Genomic DNA, 21,246 nt, shown 5'->3' with positions numbered 1-21,246 from the left:
TACAATGAGATATCATCTCACACCAGTCAGAATGGCCATCATCAAAAAATCTAGAAACAATAAATGCTGGAGAGGGTGTGGAAAAAAAGGAACACTCTTGCACTGCTGGTGGGAATGTGAATTGGTACAGCCACTATGGAGAACGGTATGGAGGTTCCTTAAAAAACTACAAATAGAACTACCATATGACCCAGCAATCCCACTACTGGGCGTATACCCTGAAAAAACCATAATTCAAAAAGAGTCACGTACCAAAATGTTCATAGCAGCCCTATTTACAATAGCCCAGAGATGGAAACAACCTAAGTGTCCATCATCGGATGAATGGATAAAGAAGATGTGGCACATATATACAATGGAATATTACTCAGCCATAAAAAGAAACAAAATTGAGCTATTTGTAATGAGGTGGATGGACCTAGAGTCTGTCATACAGAGTGAAGTAAGTCAGAAAGAGAAAGACAAATACTGTATGCTGACACATATATATGGAATTTAAGAAAAAAAATGTCATGAAGAACATAGGGGTAAGACAGGAATAAAGACACAGATCTACTAGAGAATGGACTTGAGGATATGCGGAGGGGGAAGGGTAAGCTGTGACAAAGCGAAAGAGAAGCATGGACATATATACACTACCAAACGTAAGGTAGATAGATAGTGGGAAGCAGCCGCATAGCACAGGGAGATCAGCTCGGTGCTTTGTGACCGCCTGGAGGGGTGGGATAGGGAGGGCGGGAGGGAGACGCAAAAGGGGGGGGATATGGGAACATATGTATATGTATAACTGATTAAATTTGTTAAATAAAACTAAATAAATATAAATAAATAAATAAAAGAAAATTTAAACACTGAATGGTCATTTGATAATATTAAAGAATAATTTTTTTAGGTGTGATAATAGTATTGTAGTTATGTTCTTTAAAGGAGTTCTTATATTTTAGAGATACATACTGAAATATTGAAGGCTGAAATGATATCTAGAATTTGCTTCAATATAATTCAGTTAGTGGTGGGTTAGGGGGGACAAGGAGCCGTGCTGAAACAGGGTGATGGGAACCATGATGGCTTAACCTAATAATCTCTTCTTCTGAATATGTTTGAAATTTTCTGTATTAAGTATTTTGAAAAGTATAATACTGAACACAGTAATGGCTGGTCCTGTGTCGCTCCAGAGCCCAGTGCTCTTTCCAAGACATCTTATCCCTCCTGGTACCACTGACTTTTAAAACCTCTCACACTGTATATTCTCAATTTGCTTCCCACACAACAAGTTTATTTGTTTTGCCTTTTCATTTCAAGGAAAAAGGGAGAACAGACTGTTCTGACATTTGGAATAATGATTTTTTACTTACTTCAGTATCAACTATGGCAAACCCTTAAGCCCAGGGTATCCTGCACAGTTATTAATGGACTGGAGCTGTTATTTCAAAATACAAATGAAAAATAAAATGAACCAGAGCTGTACATCTTTTAGTTTATTATTTAATGTAAAGATAATTTAACTGTAATTTTGTGGTTTTAATTTTTTTGCCCCATAGTTAAGCCTATGCTGTACTTGCCCCAAAATGTCACTACTTCCTAGGTCTCAAAAGATTCAAATGATCCTTGGACAGAGAGGATTTATACATGGTAAACTGACCAAAGTAAAGAATTCATACTCAACAGCATGCTTTCAGGAAAATGTATCTCCTATACTATTATTTACTTCTTATTTTTCTTTAAAGTATATATCTGCTTTTATAAACTCAAATGTACTTAAAAAGAAAACCTTATTTCACTATGATAGAAACTAGTATCACTTGCTGTAAGTATATGGTAACTATAAAAATAAATATAATGAAAACAATGTTGTTACTAAATATCATATTTTAAACTTAAAAACAGGGTAAAATTTTAGATGCTTCATATTTCTTGACACTTCTCTGTCCTCTGCTTCTTATATTCTAAAGACTCTATAGATTCTAAATCACCAAGCCAAAATCTGAAGTACAGTGAGAACAAATAAAAGAGTAAACAAAATCACCTATCAAGGTAGATTTGAACTGCTCTCAAAGGAGAGGGGGGAATAAGAGGCCAGGTTTTTCTCTAGGTAAAGATAGGGGACCTCCTATTAAGCTGGGACTTTCAAAGGGCCACATCATCAGGGTAAGGTAACAGAAGGAAAGTTGCCTAGGTATGGAGGAGGGAAGGGCTGAAGAAGATGTTAACTACTAGCTCTTCAGCAGACTCAGAGTCCAATTAACATCACCTAGGTGGCACAAAAAGACAAAAAGAGCCTCAAACCCTGAAGGTGGTTCCCCAGGCACCTGGCAATAGTAAATTCTTTCTGGAGAAAGGCACACTCATCCTTGGCCACAAAAAATTCCCACAGTTTGTCAAGATTAATGGACAGTAAAGAATAAAAAATAACCACAAGGCACCAAGAGCAAGATGCAGAAACAGTAGACAGCACAATCAGACCCAAGTGATTTTTAGATATTGACATTACCAGACATTATAAAGCAAATATGCTTACTATGTTTAAAGAAATGGTAGATTGTTTCAAGACAAGCTTGAAAATGTCTTCAGTAAATAGAAAACTATAGTCGATTTGAAAAAGTACCAGATTTTCTAAAAATAAAGATATAATACTTGAAATTATAAAAATCATTGTTCAGGGTTTTCCTGGTGGTGCAGTGGTTAAGAATCCACCTGCCAATGCAGGGGACACGGGTTCGAGCCCCGGTCCGGGAAGATCCCACATGCCGCGGAGCAACTAAGACCGTGCACCCCAACTACTGAGCCTGTACTCTAGAGCCCGTGAGCCACAACTACCAAAGCCTATGTGCCTAGAGCCCATGCTCCGCAACAAGAGAAGCCACTGCAATGAGAAGCCCGTGCACCACAACAAAGAGCAGCCCCCACCCGCCGCAACTAGAGAAAGCCCATGTGTAGCAACGAAGACCCAACACAGCCCCCTCCCCCCCCAAAAAAAGTCATTGTTCAGATATACCAAACAAAGCTAAAGGGAAACTTAGTGAGCTGGATGACAGGTAAGAAGAAATTATCTGAACTGCAATACAGAGAGACAAACAGATGGAAAATATATGAGAGGTTAAGAGATACAGAGAATAGAGTGAGAAGAATAAAGAGTAGGATAGAGGCAAAATGTGAAGAGATAGTGCCTGAAAGTGTTATAAAACTCATGACAGACACCAATCCATACATTCAAGAATCCTAGTAACTCCCATGTGGAATAAATAAAAAGAATTCTACACCTTGGGACTTCCCTGGTGGCGCAGTGGTTGAGAGTCCACCTGCCGATGCAGGGGACACGGGTTCGTGCCCCAGTCCGGGAAGATCCCACATGCCGCGGAGTGGCTGGGCCCGTGCGCCATGGCTGCTGAGCCTGCGCATCCAGAGCCTGTGCTCCGCAACGGGAGAGGCCACAACAGTGAGAGGCCCGCGTACCGCAAAAAAAAAAAAAAAAAGCAACAGTCCTGTTTTAAGCTTACTTCTCAAAAGCAACAATGGAAGACAGAAGCCAGCAGAATATTTTGAACATGCTAAAAAATAACTTAGCATTCTATGCCCAGTGAAAATACCTATTAAAAATGAAAATGAAATAGGTATTTTCAATAAATAAAAATAGAGCAGCAGATCTACATCAAAGTAAATTCCAAAGTAGTGGTTCTCAACCAGGAATGATTTTTGCCCCCCAGGGACATCTGGCAACACCTGGGGGCATTTTGGGTTGTCACAATGGGGTGGGGTGGTTGGTACTGACATCTAGTGGGCAGAGGCCAGGGGTGCTGCTAAATATCCAACAATGCACACAGTCCACCACAACAAAGAATTATCCAGCCCCAAATGCCTGTAGTGCTGAGGTTTTTCTAAAGCAAGTACTTAAAAGTAAAAGAAAAGTAATCTCAAATGGAAGCTGAGACATGTAAGAAGAAATGGGGAGCAAAGAAATGATAAGTATGTGGGAAAAAAACAAATGATGAATACATAAAAGAATTATGATGTTTTATGGGATTAAAAGAGAAAAAGATAAAATTAAATCCTAACAACAGTGACAAGTTAGAGGATAAATGGGAAATAAATGTTTTAAAGTTACTGGAATGTCTGAGAGGAAAGGTATTGATTAACTTTGGAGTTTACTAAGTAGGCATGCTATAATTAGAATAATCACTAAAAGTAGTAGCTGAGTTTATGTACAGTCCAAACTGATACAAGTGATGGCAGGATGGAATGAGAAGAAATAACTCAAAAGAAGACAAGAAAGGAGAGAAAAAGAAACATGGAACATGTGGATCAAAAAGTAAAAAATAAGATGGTAGGTCTAAATTTATATGTATGAGTAATTATGTCAACTGTACATGGATCAAAGAGCTCTGTTAAAAGTCTAGAAGACTACAATGGAATACTATTCAGCCATAAAAAAGAATAAAATCTTGCCATCTGTGACAACATGGATGATCTTGAGGGCATTATGCTAAGTGAAATAAGTCAGACACAGAAAGACAAACACCACATGATCTCATTTATATGTGGTATAAACAACAACCACCTCACAGAGAGACTGGTGTCTGCCAAAGGCAGGGGGTGAGGAAAAAGCACAAACCTCCACTTATAAAAACAATTACTGTACTGCCTATTTGAAACTTGCTCAGAGTACCTTTTAAAAGCCCTCATCAGAAGGAGAAAAGTTTTTCTAACTATGTATGGTGAGGAATGTTAACTGGACTTACTGTGGTGATCATTCCCCAATGTACACAAATATTAAATCATTATATTGTACACCTGAAATTAATACAATGTTATATGTTAATTATACCTGAAACAAACACAACAAAACAAAAACCACAATGAGATACTGCAACACATTCATCAGAATGGTTACAACTCACAATACCAATTTTGGGCACTTAAATGTATCAACAGTGCTCTCATATACTTCTGGTGGTGTTGTAAATTGGTGTAAGTTTATAAAATTGTTGGCAGTATCTATTATAACTGAACATTTGCATATCCTATGACCAATTCATGGGCAGCACAGACATGTACAAGTGTGTGCACTAAGCACAATTCACAATATCTAAAAACTGAGGGGAAAAAAGTCTAGGAAACTACATCTTTTTTCTTTTTTTAAAAATATCTAGTTATATACTGTTAACAAGAGATACACCTAAAACATAACCTAAGGACACAGAAAGTTTGAAAGTAAAAGCACAGGAAAAAAAGATGGCATTAAGATACTAAGTTAAAGCCAAATTAGTATCAAATTAGACTCTAAAGTAAAAAGCATTTCTAGAAATAAAGACACAAAAGGAACAATTCTCCAGGAATATACAATTTTAAAATCTAGGGACTTCCCTGGTGGTGCAGTGGTTAAGAATCCTCCTGCCAATGCAGGGGACACGGGTTCGAGCCCTGGTCCAGGAAGATCCCACATGCTGTGGAGCAACTAAGCCCATGCGCTGCAACTACTGAAGCCCATGAGCCTCAAGCCTGTGCTCCACAACAAGAAAAGGCACCGTAATGAGAAGCCCACGCACCACAACGAAGAGTAGCCCCTGCTCGCCACAACTAGAGAAAGCCTGTACGCAGCAACAAAGACCCAACACAGCCAAAAAACAAACAAACAAACCCAAACCCAGTAGAACTCTTTAAAAATAAATACATAAAATAAAATCTGCATTTGTTTAATAACATAGCCTCATAGCACACTTTCAATCACACAGCATAAACTGAAGGACCACTAGGTGAAATCAGTCCACAATTATAATGGAAGATTAATGCAATGCTCTCAAATTAGTCATAGAACAAACAGACAAAAAGTGATAAAGATGCAGAAGATTTAACAACATGACCAACAAAGCTGAACTAATAAATACACAGAACTCTGCATCTAAATGCAGAATATACCTTCTTTTCAAGAGCACACTAAACATTTTTAAAAATTTATCATAGATTCTATGATAGCAAAGTTATATTGCAAATTAGTTTCTAATTTATTAATTTCGTGACCAAAACCACACACATTCTATTATTTCATGGGAAGAGATATCAAGAAACCACAAAATTGCTTCTCAAGAAAAAAACAGGGAATTCCCTGGCAGTCCAGTGATTAGGACTCGGTGTTTTCACTGCCGGGGCCTGGGTTCAATCCCCGGTGGGGGAACTAAGATCCTTCGAGCTGTATGGCGCAGCCAAAAAGAAAAAAAGTACTCAAAATTATATCATTACTTAGAAAAATGCACTTAGTATGAAAATTCTGAGATACAAACTCAGTTTTTTTTTTTTTGGCTGCACTGCATGGCATGTGGGATCTTAGTTCCCTGACCAGGGATTGAACCCATGCCCCCTGCAGTGGAAGCGTAGAGTCCTAACCACTGGACTGCCAGGGAATTCCCTGAAACTCAGTATTTTTTTTTTAACGAATTCACCAAAGTTGGAGTCTTATTACCCTTAATGATAGAAACTTGCTGGTCATGTTTCCTCCAAATAGTTGTATGTGATATAATGTACCAAAGTTTCTTCTAAGGTTGAATTGTTCTTCTTAGTCCTTTTACCACAAAAACCTCCTTCATCAACAGAGAATGCTACTGTGTGTACTCATATTTACTTTGAAAAAGCTCATGTATACTCAAGACCTCTTGGGTTTCCAACATTCAGACATTTTCAGTGACCTCACTAAGTCTATCAACACATTACAATACTATTTTGCTACTACGTACTATACTTCAGTTGTAGATGAGAACATTCACTCTATTCTGCGGAACATTCATCTCTTACCACAGACTGTTAAATGAGACCTCTCATGTTAAATCCCTCCATATACACTGATTAAAATTATGACCCTTTTGGTCTATTAGTTCAGTCATTACTTTCCGTAATTCGGGGCTGTAATCTAATAGTTCCATAGGCCAAGTCCAGAGTATTATTAACAATACAGACACAGTTACTGTAATAACTGTGATGTATCTAATGTCTACTATAGGTAAAATTTTATTATAGCATGATATTTGTAAATTATATCTACTCTCACATCCCACTGAAGAAATTAGCTATTCCTTATAAATACATTTTCTCATACTTTCTCAAGCTAAGAGTCATTCCATTAAAACAAAATATCTCATTTCACACTGCAAAATAAATGGATAGATGAAGAGAAAATCTAAGCTGTTCATAACTCTTAATCTGCTTTCAAAATGAAAGAATGCAAGTGAACCACTTTCCTACACCATATACAAAAATAAAAAAACAGATTAGACCTAAGTGCAAGATCTGAAACCGTAAAACTCCAGAGGAAAAGAGACAGTAAACTCTGACGCTGGTCTTAGTAATATTTTTTTGGATCTGTCTCCTCAGGCACGGGCAACAAAAGCAAAAATAAATAAATGGTACTTCATCAAACTTAAGTACTTTTGCACAGCGAAAGACAATATCATCAAAACAAAAAGGCCGGACTTCCCTGGTGCACAGTGGTTAAGAATCCACCTGCCAATGCAGGGGACACGGGTTCAAGCCCTGGTCCGGGAAGATCCCACATGCCGTGGAGCAACTAAGCCCATGCGCCACAACTACTGAACCTGAGCTCTAAAGCCTCTGAGCCACAACTACTGAGCCTGTGTGCCACAACTCCTGAAGCCCATGTGCCTAGAGCCTGTGCTCCACAACAAGAGAAGCCACTGCAATGAGAAGCCCACACACCACCATGAAGAGTAGTCCCCCACTATCCACAACTAGAGAAATCCTGCGTGCAGCAATGAAGACCCAGTGCAGCCAAAAATAAATAAACTAAAAAAAAAAGGCAACCTACTAAATGGGAGAAGATATTTGCAAATGATATATCCAATAAGGAGTTAATATCCAAAATATAGTAAGAACTCATACAACTCAATACCAAAAAACCCCCAAACAATCCAAATTTTAAAATAGGCAGAAGACCAGAATAGACATTTTCCCCAAAAAGACATACAGGATTGCCAACAGACACATGCAAAGATGCTCAATATCACTAATCATTAGGGAAATGCAAACCAAAACCACAATGAGATATCACCTCATATCTATCAGAATGGCTATCATCAAAAAGACAACAAATAACAAGTGTTGGCAAGGATGTAAGGAAAGGGGGAACCCTCATGCACTGTTGTTGAGAATGTAAATTGGTACAAACACAATGGAAAGCAGTATGGAGGTTCCTCAAAAAATTAAAAATAGGACTACCATACGGCCCAGCAATTCCACTTCTGGGTATTTACCCAAAGAGAACAAAAACACTAGTTCAAAAAGAAATATGCACCCCTATGTTGATGGCAGCATTATTTACAACAGCCAAGATATGGAAGCAACCTAAGTGTCCTTTGATAGATGAATGGATAAAGAAGATGAGGTACGTACGTGTACACACACCACACACACGCACGCTCGCACTGGAATATTAGCCATAAAAAAGAATGAAATCTTGCCATTTGCAACAACATGGATGGATCTAGAGGGTATTATGCTAAGTGAAGTGAGACAGAGAAAAACAAATACTATATGATTTTACTTACATGTGGAATCTATAAAAACAAATAAAATGAACAAACAAAAGATACAGACTCATAGATAGAGGAGAACAAACAGGTTTGCCACATGTGGGGAATGAAAGGTTGGGCAAAATAGATGAAGGGGATCAAGATGTACAAACTTCCAGTTATAAAATCACATGATCACACCAATTGATACAGAAAAAGCCATCTGATAATCTAACATCATTTCATGGGAAAAATAAAAAAACAAAAAACCTCTCAGAAAACTAGGAATAGAAGGGAACTTCCTCAAACTCACAAAGAGCATCTATAAAAGACTTACAGCTAATGTCAGGTTTAATGATGAAAGAATGAATGCTTTCCCTTTGAAACTGGGAACAATGAAAGGATGTCCATTTTCACCACTCTATTCAAGATAATTCTGGAAGTTCTAGCCAGTGCAATAAGGCAAGAAAAAGAAAGCACATACAGATTGGAAAAGAAATAAAACCAACTCTATTTGCAGATGACATGACTATACATTAAAAATCCTAAGGAATATTAAAAACAAACAAAAAGCCCCAAATCATCCCTCCTAGAACTAATAAGTGAGTTCAGCAATGTTGCAAGGTACAAGATCAATAAACAAAAATCAACTGCATTTCTATGTCCTTACAACAAACAAGTGAAATCAAAATTAACACAATATCATCTACAATAGCTCCAAAGAAAATATGCAATATTATTTACAACTGCTCCAAAGAAAATGAAATACTTAGGTGTAAGTCTAACGAAACACGTATGGGATCTGTATGTTGAAAATGACAATATGCTACGGAAAGAAATCAAAGGAGATTGAGTAACTGGAGAGATTTACTATATTCGAGGACTGGAAGAGTCAACGAGATGTCATTTCTCCCCAAACTGATCTACAGGTTTGCAGACATAGATAAGCTTATTCCAAAATTTATATGGAAAGGAAAAAGACCTAAAATAGCCAAAACAATTTTGAAAAAGAAGAATAAAATGTGAGGAATCATCTTCCTGATGTTAGGGCTTACTATTACATGGTAAGACAGTGTGGCACTGACAGAGGGACAGACATATAGATCAGTGGAACATAACAGAGAACTCAGAAATAGACAAATATGCCCAAATGATTCTGACAAAGGTGCAAAAGCAATTCCGTGGAGGAGAGAGACTCTTTTCAACAAATGGTGCTGTAGCAATTGTACATACATAACAAAACCCCTCAAATCTATACAAAAATTACCTTAAAATGAATTGTGGACTTAAATGTAAAACATAAAACTTTAAAACTTTTAGGAAGAAACAGGGAAAAAAAATCTTTGAGATTTAGTTCTAGGCAAAGAGCTCTTAGATAACATCAGCACAATCCATAAAAGGAAAAATTTATAAATTGGACCTAATCAAAATTTAAAACCTTTAGCTCTGTGAAAGACCCTATTAAGCAAATGAAAAAGAAAAATTATTCTTCTATTCCCCATACGATTCATACTGGAAACATCGAAATAAATTCACCTAGATTTCTAACTCTCTATAGAAGAATCTTTCTTTTCTAAAAAGTAAAATCAATATGACCAAGCACATCCAAAACATTAGACAGATAATCACCAGGTAAGAAAGGATTACCAAAAACACTGGCTCCCATGCACACGCATGCGCGTGCACACACATTCTTAGCTTATCCCTGGATGAACCCTTGGGCTAAATTCTCATGTCAAAAATATGAATGGAATGAAAATCAATCTGTTTTAAAAGTGTTCTGGAGCCAAGCCTATTTGTTAATTTCTTAAATTATCCTCATTTATCATCATCTACTGCCTGGAGGCAACAAAGGACTGTGGTGATTATAAAGTCTGCAGTTGTAGTGGACACCATGATGCAACAGCCAGATCCCCTTTTCTCTGATAAAAGACTTATTCCCCAGCTGCTGGAAGACAGCTGCTGACAGTGCTCAGTTGTCAGCCCTCTTTGGAATTGCCCTGGCTGATGAGAGTTACTCTGCCTGAGGTCACACGTACCCCTTCCCAGGTCAGTCAAGATCCAGTGCCTGGTGCATGCAGGAATATAAAGCCCTGGCTGGTCCCTTACCCCAATTCTGAAGAGCTATCTCAGCTTCAAATCTCCCTATAGGGTCAGTTGAGGTCTTCATGGAGACTGAATCAAAGTCCAGCTTTTCCCTCTGTTCAATCCTGTGTCCTCTATTCCTTTCTTTCCCTTCCACAGGTGGCAATCCCAAGAGGACCTCCTAATAAACCTCCTGCATGCTAATGTCCATCGCATTGTCTGCTTCTCAGGAAACCCAAGCTGTGAGAGAGTCAAACTGCTGGAATTCAAATCATGTCTCTAGCCTTCCAAGTTGTGTGACCTCTAAAATGGCTATTAGAAAAGCACAGTAGGTTGGTAAGAGGTTTGAAGGCATTAAAACATGTAAAATGCTTACAATACACTTGGCACACAGTGGATACTCAATAAATGTTACCTATTACTATCAACATTGTTTTCCCCATTCACACACAGTTAAAGTACACAAATTTCTCTACGGTATGAGAATTACTGAAAGTTAGGAGCTGGAAAATACTTTACAGATCAACAAGTCTGATACCTTTATTTCCAGATGCTGAACATCAAGTCTAAATAAGTTAAGTGGGGACTTCCCTGGTGGCAAAGTGGTTAAGAATCCGCCTGCCAATGTAGGGGACACGGGTTCGATCCCTGGTCTGGGAAGATCCCACATGCCTCGGAGCAACTAAGCCCATGTGCCACAACTACTGAGCCTGTGTTCTAAAGCCTACGAGCTGCAACTACAGAGCCCACGTGCCACAACTACTGAAGCCCACACACCTAGAGCCCATGTTCTGCAACAAGAGAAGCCACTGTAATAAGAAGCCTGTGCACCGCAAGGAAGAGTAGCCCCCACTCGCCGCAACTAGAGAAAAGCCTGTGTGCAGCAACGAAGACTCAACGCAGCCAAAAATAAATAAATAAAACGAATTTTTTTAAAAAAGTGATTTAATAAATAAGTTAAGTGACTTAGTCAATGTTCCAGAGTCACTAAATGACAAAACCAGGATTCAGACCAGGTCTTAAGCAAGGCTGCCTCTCAATCTATATATACTTTGTAATTAAATGAAATTCATCAAGTACTGAGTCCCTCCCCTTCACCTTCTTGCCATAATTGAACCTCTGCTCTCCTCTGGAGAACACTGCCTCTCTCCTGCACTCATAACATGAGCCTACAGACAGAGTGGGTATTTCCTTTGCTCTTCATTGCTACTTCCAGGCCACTGTCCCAAGTTCTACCTGAAAACTCCCAACTTTGAGGCTCAGATCAGTAGACTGTCCTTGTGGCAGTCATGTCCCCTCATTTCTTTAAGACTTTAGCCCCAGAATCACTCTATTCTCTCCAATACTATTCCTGATATAATTTGTGGTGATCTCAGTGTGCAACATCCAGTATCCTTCCATGCCTGGGCCAGTTTTTGATTCCTCTCCTCCAAAGCCCTGTCTTCTACCCTTCTCGGCCACCCACTCCCATTGTCATACCCTACAGGGTTTCTAAACAGGCATTTGGGGCAGGACAATTCTTCCACGTGCAGGAATATCCTGCTCAATGAAAAACATTCAGCATCTCTAAATTGCCCATTAAATGCCAGTGGCAACCCCCATCCCTACCCCCCTACATATTTCTAGACATCTCAGTGGGGAAGCAGTACCACTCCAGTTGAGAACTACTTACCTAAACTTTATCATTACCAATAACCCCCCCCCGCCCCAATAATCTCAAATTCAAGTATCCCTCTCTCTGAGTACCACCTACTTCCAACTCACTACCTCTACTACCTCTTGGACTCCATAGGAACTTATAATCCATCGAGTCTACTATCTTTTCCCTGCTCTTGACCCCACCAAGTCCCCACTTCTTCCTTATACAGCTTAAATTCCATGGTCCAGCATTATAATCACTGTATCACATAACCTTCAATGTCCTTGTCTTTTTTTGCTTCACTGTAGTCTCTGGACTAAACAGCAGCCTGTTAACTCACATACTCTATGCCTGTAACGTGTATGCAAGTACCTGAATCTGACTGGAGAAAGACACACAACTGAACTTAATGGTCACACTTTAAGTTCATGATCAGTAACCTCAAGTGGACTGTTAATGCTCTCCAACAATCCTACTATATACTATATATCCCTAGTCCACTTACATTCTCAAAACATTTTATCTGACTGAAAAAGAAGTTATCAAAAGAAAACTTTCAGAGTACCTCATCCCCAATCTACCTACCTAACCTGTATTTGCTTGCTTTCTTATTATGAATGAGGTACTTATGCTCATGTAAAATGAATTTTTCCACTTGCAGACTAATGCTCATCCCCGCCCCTCCTGAAGGACATCATCCCAGATTGTCCCTTCTATATGTCCTGTGTCATCAAATATTATTGCATCACTCCCACTGGTATATAGACAGGCTGTTAATTCCTCCCATCATAAAAAGTAATAAAAATAAAACTTCCATGACTTATAAAACCCCCTCCAGCAACTTCATTTTGTAGATCCCTTTGCAGCAAAACTCCTCTCCTTATTTTCTCCCCCCTTTTCTTTTTCCCATGTTCTCTTAGATCTAATTAGATTTTTATCCCCACTTCGACTGAAAACAGTTCTTGTCAAGGTTGTCAATGAACTCCATGTTGCCAAATACAGTCAACTCTTGTTATTTGTGGTTATGTTCTATAAAGCTGCCATGTACACTGAATTAGCAAATGCTGAACCATTGTTCCTAGGGGAAATACAGGGTTAGGTTGCTGCAAGCCTCTGGGCACAATATTTTCATCAACTGGTCAACATATAACCTTGTTTCAAGTGTGTTTCTGTTTAAAGACACCTTATTTAATACAGGCATACCTTGTTTTATTGCACTTCACTTTATCGTGCTTTGCAGATACTGCATTTTTTACAAATTGAAGGTCTGTGGCAACCTTGCATAGAGCAAGTCTCATTGAAGGCACAAAAATTAGCACTTTTTAGGAATAAAGGTTTTTTTTTTCCCTTGGCCTCATGGCTTGTGGGATCTTAGTTCCCTGACCAGGTATTGAACCCAGGCCCGCCCTCAGCAGTGAAAGCTGGACCAGCAGGGAATTCCAGCAATAAAGTATTTTCTAATTAAAGTATGTACATTGTTTAGACAGAATGCTATGGCTTGCTATCTATTTATCTATCTATCTATCTATCTGTCTATCTATTTATTTATGGCTGTGTTGGGTCTTCGTTTCCGTGCAAGGGCTTTCTCTAGTTGCGGTGAGCGGGGGGGCCACTCTTCATCGCGGTGCACGGGCCTCTCACTGTCGTGGCCTCTCTTGTTGAGGAGCACAAGCTCCAGACGCACAGGCTCAGTAGTTGTGGCTCACGGGCCTAGTTGCCCTGCGGCATGTGGGATCTTCCCAGACAAGGGCTCGAACCCATGTCCCCTGCACTGGCAGGCAGATTCTCAACCACTACGCCACCAGGGGAGCCCTATGGCACATTTCAATAGACTACAATATAGTATAAACATAACTTTTATATGTAGTGGAAAACGAAAAATTTGTGTGACTTGTTTTATTGCAACATTAGCTTTATTTTGGTAGTCTGGAATATAGTACTGTTAATTCATTAACATTGAACCTATGGTCAACAGCACTACAAGTCACACCTGAATGAAACTTATCGAACACATGTATTTTCTACATAAGGTACATCACAGCCTTCTTGCACTTAACACTTAAGCACTATGCTTAGAGGCCATTTTAAACAGCAACATCACCAACAAAAAGCACAGTAATGTGAAAAACACGGCACTAACTAGACCACAAAAAGGAGAATTGTTTATAGTATGAGACCTAAAATTGTAAGACAGGGTATTGCACTGTTCGACCTCAACTGAGAAAGTGACTCAAATTTTTCACTACTCCACACATGTCCACTAATGACCACAAGAGTGCGTACTGATTTGGGGGTTACAAATGAATTTTATCAAGTAGGTGAATTTGCAAATACAGAATCCTTGAGGGACTTCCCTGGCAGTCCAGTGGTTAAGACTGCACATTTCCACTGCAGGGGGTGCAGGTTTGATCCCTGGTCGGGGAAATAGGATCCTGCATGCCATAAGGTGCGGCCAAAAAAAAAAAAAAATCCTTGAATAATGAAGATCGACTATATAATAGTTACTGTTACTCCTCATTTGACCTACCAGCAGCATTTTACATAGTTGATCATCACCTCGTTCCTAATTTCCATGATCCCGATTTCTCTTGATTTTTTTTTACTGCTTTGGCCATCCCTCTTCAATCTCCCCAAACCCCAAATGTTGGAAAGTCCCAGAGTCAAATCCATTGATCTCATCTCTGACTACACTCACCCCCAGTAATGTCATGTAGTCCCATGACTTTAATTACACTTATGTTAAATATTTAGATATTGTGCCACAGCTCTCAGATGCTCTGTTCTGTTTTTCTCCCCACTTTTTTTTCTTTTTTCAGTTTGGATAATTTTTCTTGGCCTATCTTCAAGTTCACTGATTCTTTCCTCAGCTGTGTCAAGGCTACTAATAAGCCCCAAAACATAATTCATCTATGTCACAATTTTTATTTCTAGCATTTCCATTTGACTCTTTCATACAGTTTCTATTCCTCTGCTGAAATTTACCTCCTGTTCATACATGTTGTCCACTTTTTCCACTATAGCCTTTAATATATTATTATTATTTTAAATTCACTATTTGATACTTCTAACAACTGAGTCATCCTGAGTCTACTGATCATTTTTACTTTTGACAGTGGGTGATTATTTCCTTGCTTTTTTGTATGTGCTTCATAATTTTTGCCTGAATGATGGACATCATGTGTAAGATAGTAGAGACTGAGGAAACAGTATTCATGCCTAAAAATGGCGTGGTAGTTCTTCACTACTTCTACTAGGCTTTTAGTGCAGGTGGTGGCTGGGGGAGGGATGAATCAATCTATTCAGGAATTGAGCAGGGTTTGAGTTTTGTTACGATTACCTTAAGTACACTACCGGCTCTAAATTCCTCTAGTGTGACCTTTTGCTTAGGGTGGGGCCTGGTTTGCCAGAGGGTTTTTCTCAGTGATCTTGCTCCACCCTCAGCTTTAGGCTTTCTCTGTGCACCTGACCCAGAGTGTCTCTCCATACTCTTAGCCCTCCCCAGAGATAAACTGCTATTGCTTTACTTGCTGGAGGAGCCGAGGGGAGACAGAGAAGTTGCTCTGTTATCCTGGCCTAGTCTCAGTCTCAGGGGATAGGGCTTTCTCCAAGTAGTAGGAAAACTAATGGTCTGAACCCAGGAAAGTTTTCTGCCCTTCCCTCAGGGTTTATGGATTTTCTTTTTCTTTTCACTTCTCCCACCCACACTGGAAAATGGGTTTTATTCCCTTCCCCCAGTGGATTAAAGCTCTTTTCCACAGGGGAGAAGGGTCCAGGCAGGCCTGTACCACCTAGAGAGGCTTTCTCTTGTCTCCCTTGCTTCCCCTAATCTTTCTCATGAGCAGCTCTTGGAGATCCCTGGAGTGGGTGTTACCTACCCTGTGTCTGCAGCTCCCAAGGGTTCTACATTCTCATACTAGCCTACACTTAGACTTTAGCAATTCAATAAAAATTTAGCTAAGTTCTTCTCTTTTTTTGACCATTTTTAGTTTCTTTAATGTTGTATCTATTTTATTTATTTTTATTTTTGGCTGCATTGGGTCTTCATTGCTGCCCACGGACTTTCTCTAGTTGTGGTGAGCGGGGGCTACTCTTCGTTGCGGTGCACAGGCTTCTCATTGTGGTGGCTTCTCTTGTTGTGGAATATGGGCTCTAGGCGCGTGGGCTTCAGTAGTTGTGGCTCTCGGGCTTAGTTGCTCCGCGGCATGTGGGATCTTCCTGGACCAGGGCTCGAACCCGTGTCCCCTGCATTGGCAGGTGGATTCTTAACCACTGTGCCACCAGTGAAGCCTCAATTTAGCTAAATTCTTATTTCCCCCTGTATGACAGCCCTGCCTTCTTCCTGTGCTCTGCTACTGCTATGGTGAGCCATGCCCACATGCCACTACTAATGTGTCGAAAGAAGTTATGATTTTTGTATATTATAGCTTACTCTTGTTTTACAGTGGGAGCAATATGCTTTCCAGCTTTCTACATCCTAAATGGAAGCCAGAAATCACCCAGTGAGTTTAAATACCACCTATATATCTAGAATGCCTAAATTTATATTTCCAGTCTGGACCTCTCCCCTGGACTCCAGACCATATATATCCAACTACCTATTGGACAAATCTACTTGTATGATTTGGCAGACAAATTCTAAGGTGGCCCCTATGGTCCCCACCTTCTGGTGTTCATGCCTTTGTGTAATCCTCTCCCCTTGAGTGCGGGAGGGATCTGTGGCTTGCTTCTAACCAACAGAATAAGGCAAAGATGATCGGACGTCATCGCTGTGATTATGTCACATTTCATGGCTAAGGAATGGGATATCATTCCCTTGATTATGTTATATTATATAAGATTCTGTCTTGTCAGCAGACTCACTCTCACTCTCCTGCTGAACTTAAAGTAGCAGGCTGCCATGTTGTGAACTACTTATTGGAGAGGGCCAGCTGGCAGTGAATTGCAGGAGACCTCTAAGAGCTGAGGGTGGCCTCCAGCTAAAAAAATTAAAGTTCTCAGTCCTACAGCTGCAATAAAATGAATTCTGCCAACAACCTGAGTGAGCTTAGAAGTGAATTCTTCTCCATTCTAGTCTCCAGATAAGAAGCCAGCCCTAGCCAACATCTTGATTGCAGCTTGTGAAACTCTGAAGCACAGAACCCAACTAAGACAGAAATTTTAGGATAATAAATGTGTGTTGTTGTTTTAAGCCACTAAATTTGTGGTAATTTGTTTTGCAGCAAAGAAAACTAACAAATATAGTATCATAAATTTAACATGCCCAAAAGCTAAATTCCTGATTGCCAACATCTCCCCAAAAAGAAAAAAAAAAATGCACCAATGTTGTCCATCTCAGTAAATAGCAACTCTATTCTTACTGTTATTCAAGTCAAAAACTGTAGAGTCAATCTTGACTCCTTTTTCCCTCTAAACCCACATCCAATCCAAAAGCAAACACTGGGGGACTTCCTTGGTGGTGCAGTGGATAAGACTCTGTGCTCCCAATGCAGGGGACACAGGTTCGATCCCTGGTCAGGGAACTAGATCATCCCACATGCATGCTGCAACTAAGAGTTCGCATGCCACAACTAAGGAACCTGCCTGCTGCAAATAAGACCTGGTGAAACCAAATAAATAAATTTAAAAAAAAATTTTTTTTTTTAAAAAGCAAACACTGTTGACTTCACAACCAAATTATATCCAGAATCTAACTTTATCTCACCACCACCACTAGTACCACCTTGGTCCAAGCCACTATTGTCTCATGCACAATCAATGTAACAGCCTCCTAACTGGTTTTCCTACTTCCACTCCACAAAGCAGCCAGAGTAATCCTATTAAAATATCAAAGTGCTTTCTCTGTAAAATATCAGTCAAATCACGTTTTTACTCAAAAACCACTCCCAAGGTTCCTTATCTCACCCAGATTAAAAGCCAGAAATCTTACAGTGGCATACAAGGCCTACATTATCTGGCACTCTCCCCTGCCATCCCAAACCTCTCTGCCTCATCTTGTATCCCTCTCCCCTCATTCATCCCTCTCCTACCACACTGGCTGCCCTGCTGTTCCTTAACCATGCCAAGCACATATTAGTCTCAGAGTTTACAGCTGTTGGTCCATATAATTGAAGAGGTATTTCCACAGATATGACTTCTCAGACCACCTTACATAAAAAGGCAAGTCCCCATCCCCATCAACAACCCCCTATTCCTCCTACCCTGCTTTATCAGCCTCCACAGCACATATTACGAACTGATATATTTTATTCTCCCCAACACTAGAATGTATGTTCCATGAGAGCTGAAACTTCTGTTCACTGTTATATCCCCACCTTATACTGAATGACTAAATAAATATTACTGTTATTAGATACTTTTCCCTTATAGAAGTTAGAGTCTAATAAAGCAGTCAAGCCACAAGAATTTGGATAGCAAGTCAGTGACATTATTTTTAAAAATCACTATAGGGCCTCCCTGGTGGCGCAGTGGTTGAGAGTCCGCCTGCCGATGCAGGGGATACGGGTTCGTGCCCCGGTCTGGGAGGATCCCATATGCCGCGGAGCGGCTGGGCCCGTGAGCCATGGCCGCTGAGCCTGCGCGTCCGGAGCCTGTGCTCCGCAACGGGAGAGACCACAACAGTGAGAGGCCCGCGTACCGCAAAAAAAAAAAAAAAAAAATCACTATAAAATTATTTACCACCTAGAGATGTACTTATTCTATCTCTATAAATATGCTTCTGAGGAAACCTGGAAAACATTCACATCTAACCAAAACAACTGAAATGTGTAAGTAAGCCAACTGAATTAAAACATTTCTGTGAAGGGCCCTATTAACAGAAGGTAAATCAAAGACTCTATCATTGTTTTTCCAGTACCACCTAGGGAAGATATCATTATTCTTCACAGATATAGCCAAATAACAGAGAAGGATGCATCAAGCTTGAAGGATTAATCCTTTAGTTGCTTGGTTCTCAAACTTTTTCATATCAAGACCCTTTTATACTCTTAAAAATTACTAAGGACCCCAAAGAAATTTCATTTATGTCAGTTTCTAATCTAATACTTACATTTAAAATTTAAACAGAAATTTAAAAACTATTTAACAGTTCATTTAAAAACAGCAAATAGAGAAAGCCCGAGTGCAGTAACGAAGACCCAACACAGCCAAAAATAAAATAAATAAATTTATAAAAAATAAAAACAATCATAAATCCATTACATGTTAACATAAATGATATATTTTCACTAATATAACTAAATATACCCCCCCAAATTCATGAGAGACATGACACTGTTTTACATTTCTGCAAATCTCCTTAATGTTTGAGTTAATAGAAAACAGTTGAATTCTCTTATCTGCTTCTACATTAAATATTTGCCATATGTTGTTTTGCTGACGTATATGAAGAAAGTCTGGCCTCACTCAGGTATGTAGTCAGAAAAGGGAGGGGTGTTTTAATTGTTTTTTCAGATAACTATGGATATTCTCCTTTGAAACCACATTAAAACTTGACAGGTTGTAGTTTCTTAAAGGTTGTCTGCAATGTACAATTTGAACTCTGTGTATTCTGTTAACATTAAAATCCATTGGTGTATCTTGCATTCTGAATGGATCTTATACCATGCATGATTTTGTAACACAATTTTGTAACGAAAAAGTTGGTAGCTACTGGGAAGCTGTCAGGTTCACAATGGTGAATACAAGTTATCCAAAATTCTAATTTTTACTTGAAAGTTCAAATCCTGTCACTGGCAATACATAGTTTCAGTTGTTTTCCCTGAAGTGGGTCAGGTGCATGGATCAGACTATTTGAAATTTTAAAAATATCATCAGTTCTGCAATATGCATGTCTGTCAACTTAAATTCTCTAATGAATATGCCTATTTTCCAGTTCAGCAAAAATATTTCCTTTATATCCACAATACATCTGTTGAATTGAAGATGGTTTGCCTCCTGAAACTATTAGTCTCTATTTCAAGTCAGCCCAAAGGGCCAAATAATTTTTCATTTTTCTTATGCAGCAACAAAATTAGTCTGAAAAAAAATCTAAAATAATCATGTACCACATAAAATGAACTCTACCTCCCCAAGTTTTGAGAAGTATATACATGTTAAAACACTAAATATGCTTTGTATAACAGAAAACAAAACTGAATGATCTTGACAAGATATTTATATCAGATATTCCTTCCTTCCATACATTTCAACATTTTACAGGTTTTTTTTTTCTCTTTTGCTTGGTTCTTTTTTTGAACGTTAGTAATTGGTGATCTGAAACAACAGATTAATCTGCATAACAAATATTCCTAACTGGCTCAATGTTTTGGCTGGTTCCTGCCTTACCTGTTGAGGAATATGAGAAATATGAGCTCCCTGAACTGTTGAACCAGACTGAGGTGCTGTCTCTGAAGCGTTATTCTTGTGAGAATCTTCCATAATCAACTGTAAGGGGGAAAAAAAAAGTTAAAAGATGCTTTCTAACTTCATTTTCAAAAAATCTTAAGACATTTCTTTTCTTAACATGCATACTTTTTAAGAGGAACAAGACAGGGCTTTTCTATACTAAGGGCTGAGCTCAATTTATCCAGATTCATGTTTTCACACCTTCGCTCTGCATGTGTAGTGACCTATGATAAGACCCTTTAAAATGGCAAATAAAAAGTGCTACAGGGCTTCCCTGGTGGTGCAGTGGTTGCAAGTCCGCCTGCCGATGTGGGGGACGTGGGTTCGTGCCCCAGTCTGGGAAGATACCATATGCCGCGGAGCGGCTAGGCCCGTGAGCCATGGCCGCTGAGCCTGCGCTCCGCAACGGGAGAGGCCACAACAGTGAGAGGCCCACGTACCGCAAAAAAAAAAAAAAAAAAAGCTTCAGAATATGGATAGTATACTCTATAGTTGCTTAAAAATTGGTAACTGGGTTACCTCCATGGAAGAGAACTGGTAGCTATGGAACAGAGAGAGAAAAGAGATTTTCCTTCCATATTCCTTTAAATTTTTTGAATTTTGATCCATATGAACATGTTTAAATTT

The 21,246-nt window shown here is 39.2% G+C and overlaps 1 protein-coding gene across 5 annotated transcripts in view; it reads right to left on the bottom strand.

Annotated features, from left to right (window-relative positions):
• Positions 1-20,658, bottom strand: part of ATF1 (activating transcription factor 1) — a gene marked incomplete at both ends in the record, with an annotated part of 53,580 nt that extends 32,922 nt beyond the window's left edge. For 4 of the 5 annotated variants that reach the window (XM_079714816.1, XM_079714817.1, XM_079714818.1 and 1 more), the window contains one exon: positions 20,560-20,652. In XM_079714816.1, coding sequence (XP_079570942.1) covers positions 20,560-20,652 — 93 coding nt within the window. Of the gene's footprint in view, positions 1-20,559 lie in introns of all 5 variants that reach the window. The other variant, XM_079714815.1, reaches the window with a different exon arrangement.
• Positions 20,659-21,246: the final 588 nt, after the last annotated feature.

The sequence above is a fragment of the Hyperoodon ampullatus genome (assembly GCF_949752795.1).
Source record: "Hyperoodon ampullatus genome assembly, chromosome: 11".
NCBI lineage: Eukaryota > Metazoa > Chordata > Mammalia > Artiodactyla > Ziphiidae > Hyperoodon > Hyperoodon ampullatus.
Note: the sequence above shows the minus strand (reverse complement) of the source record. Positions and strands in the feature narration are given on the sequence as shown.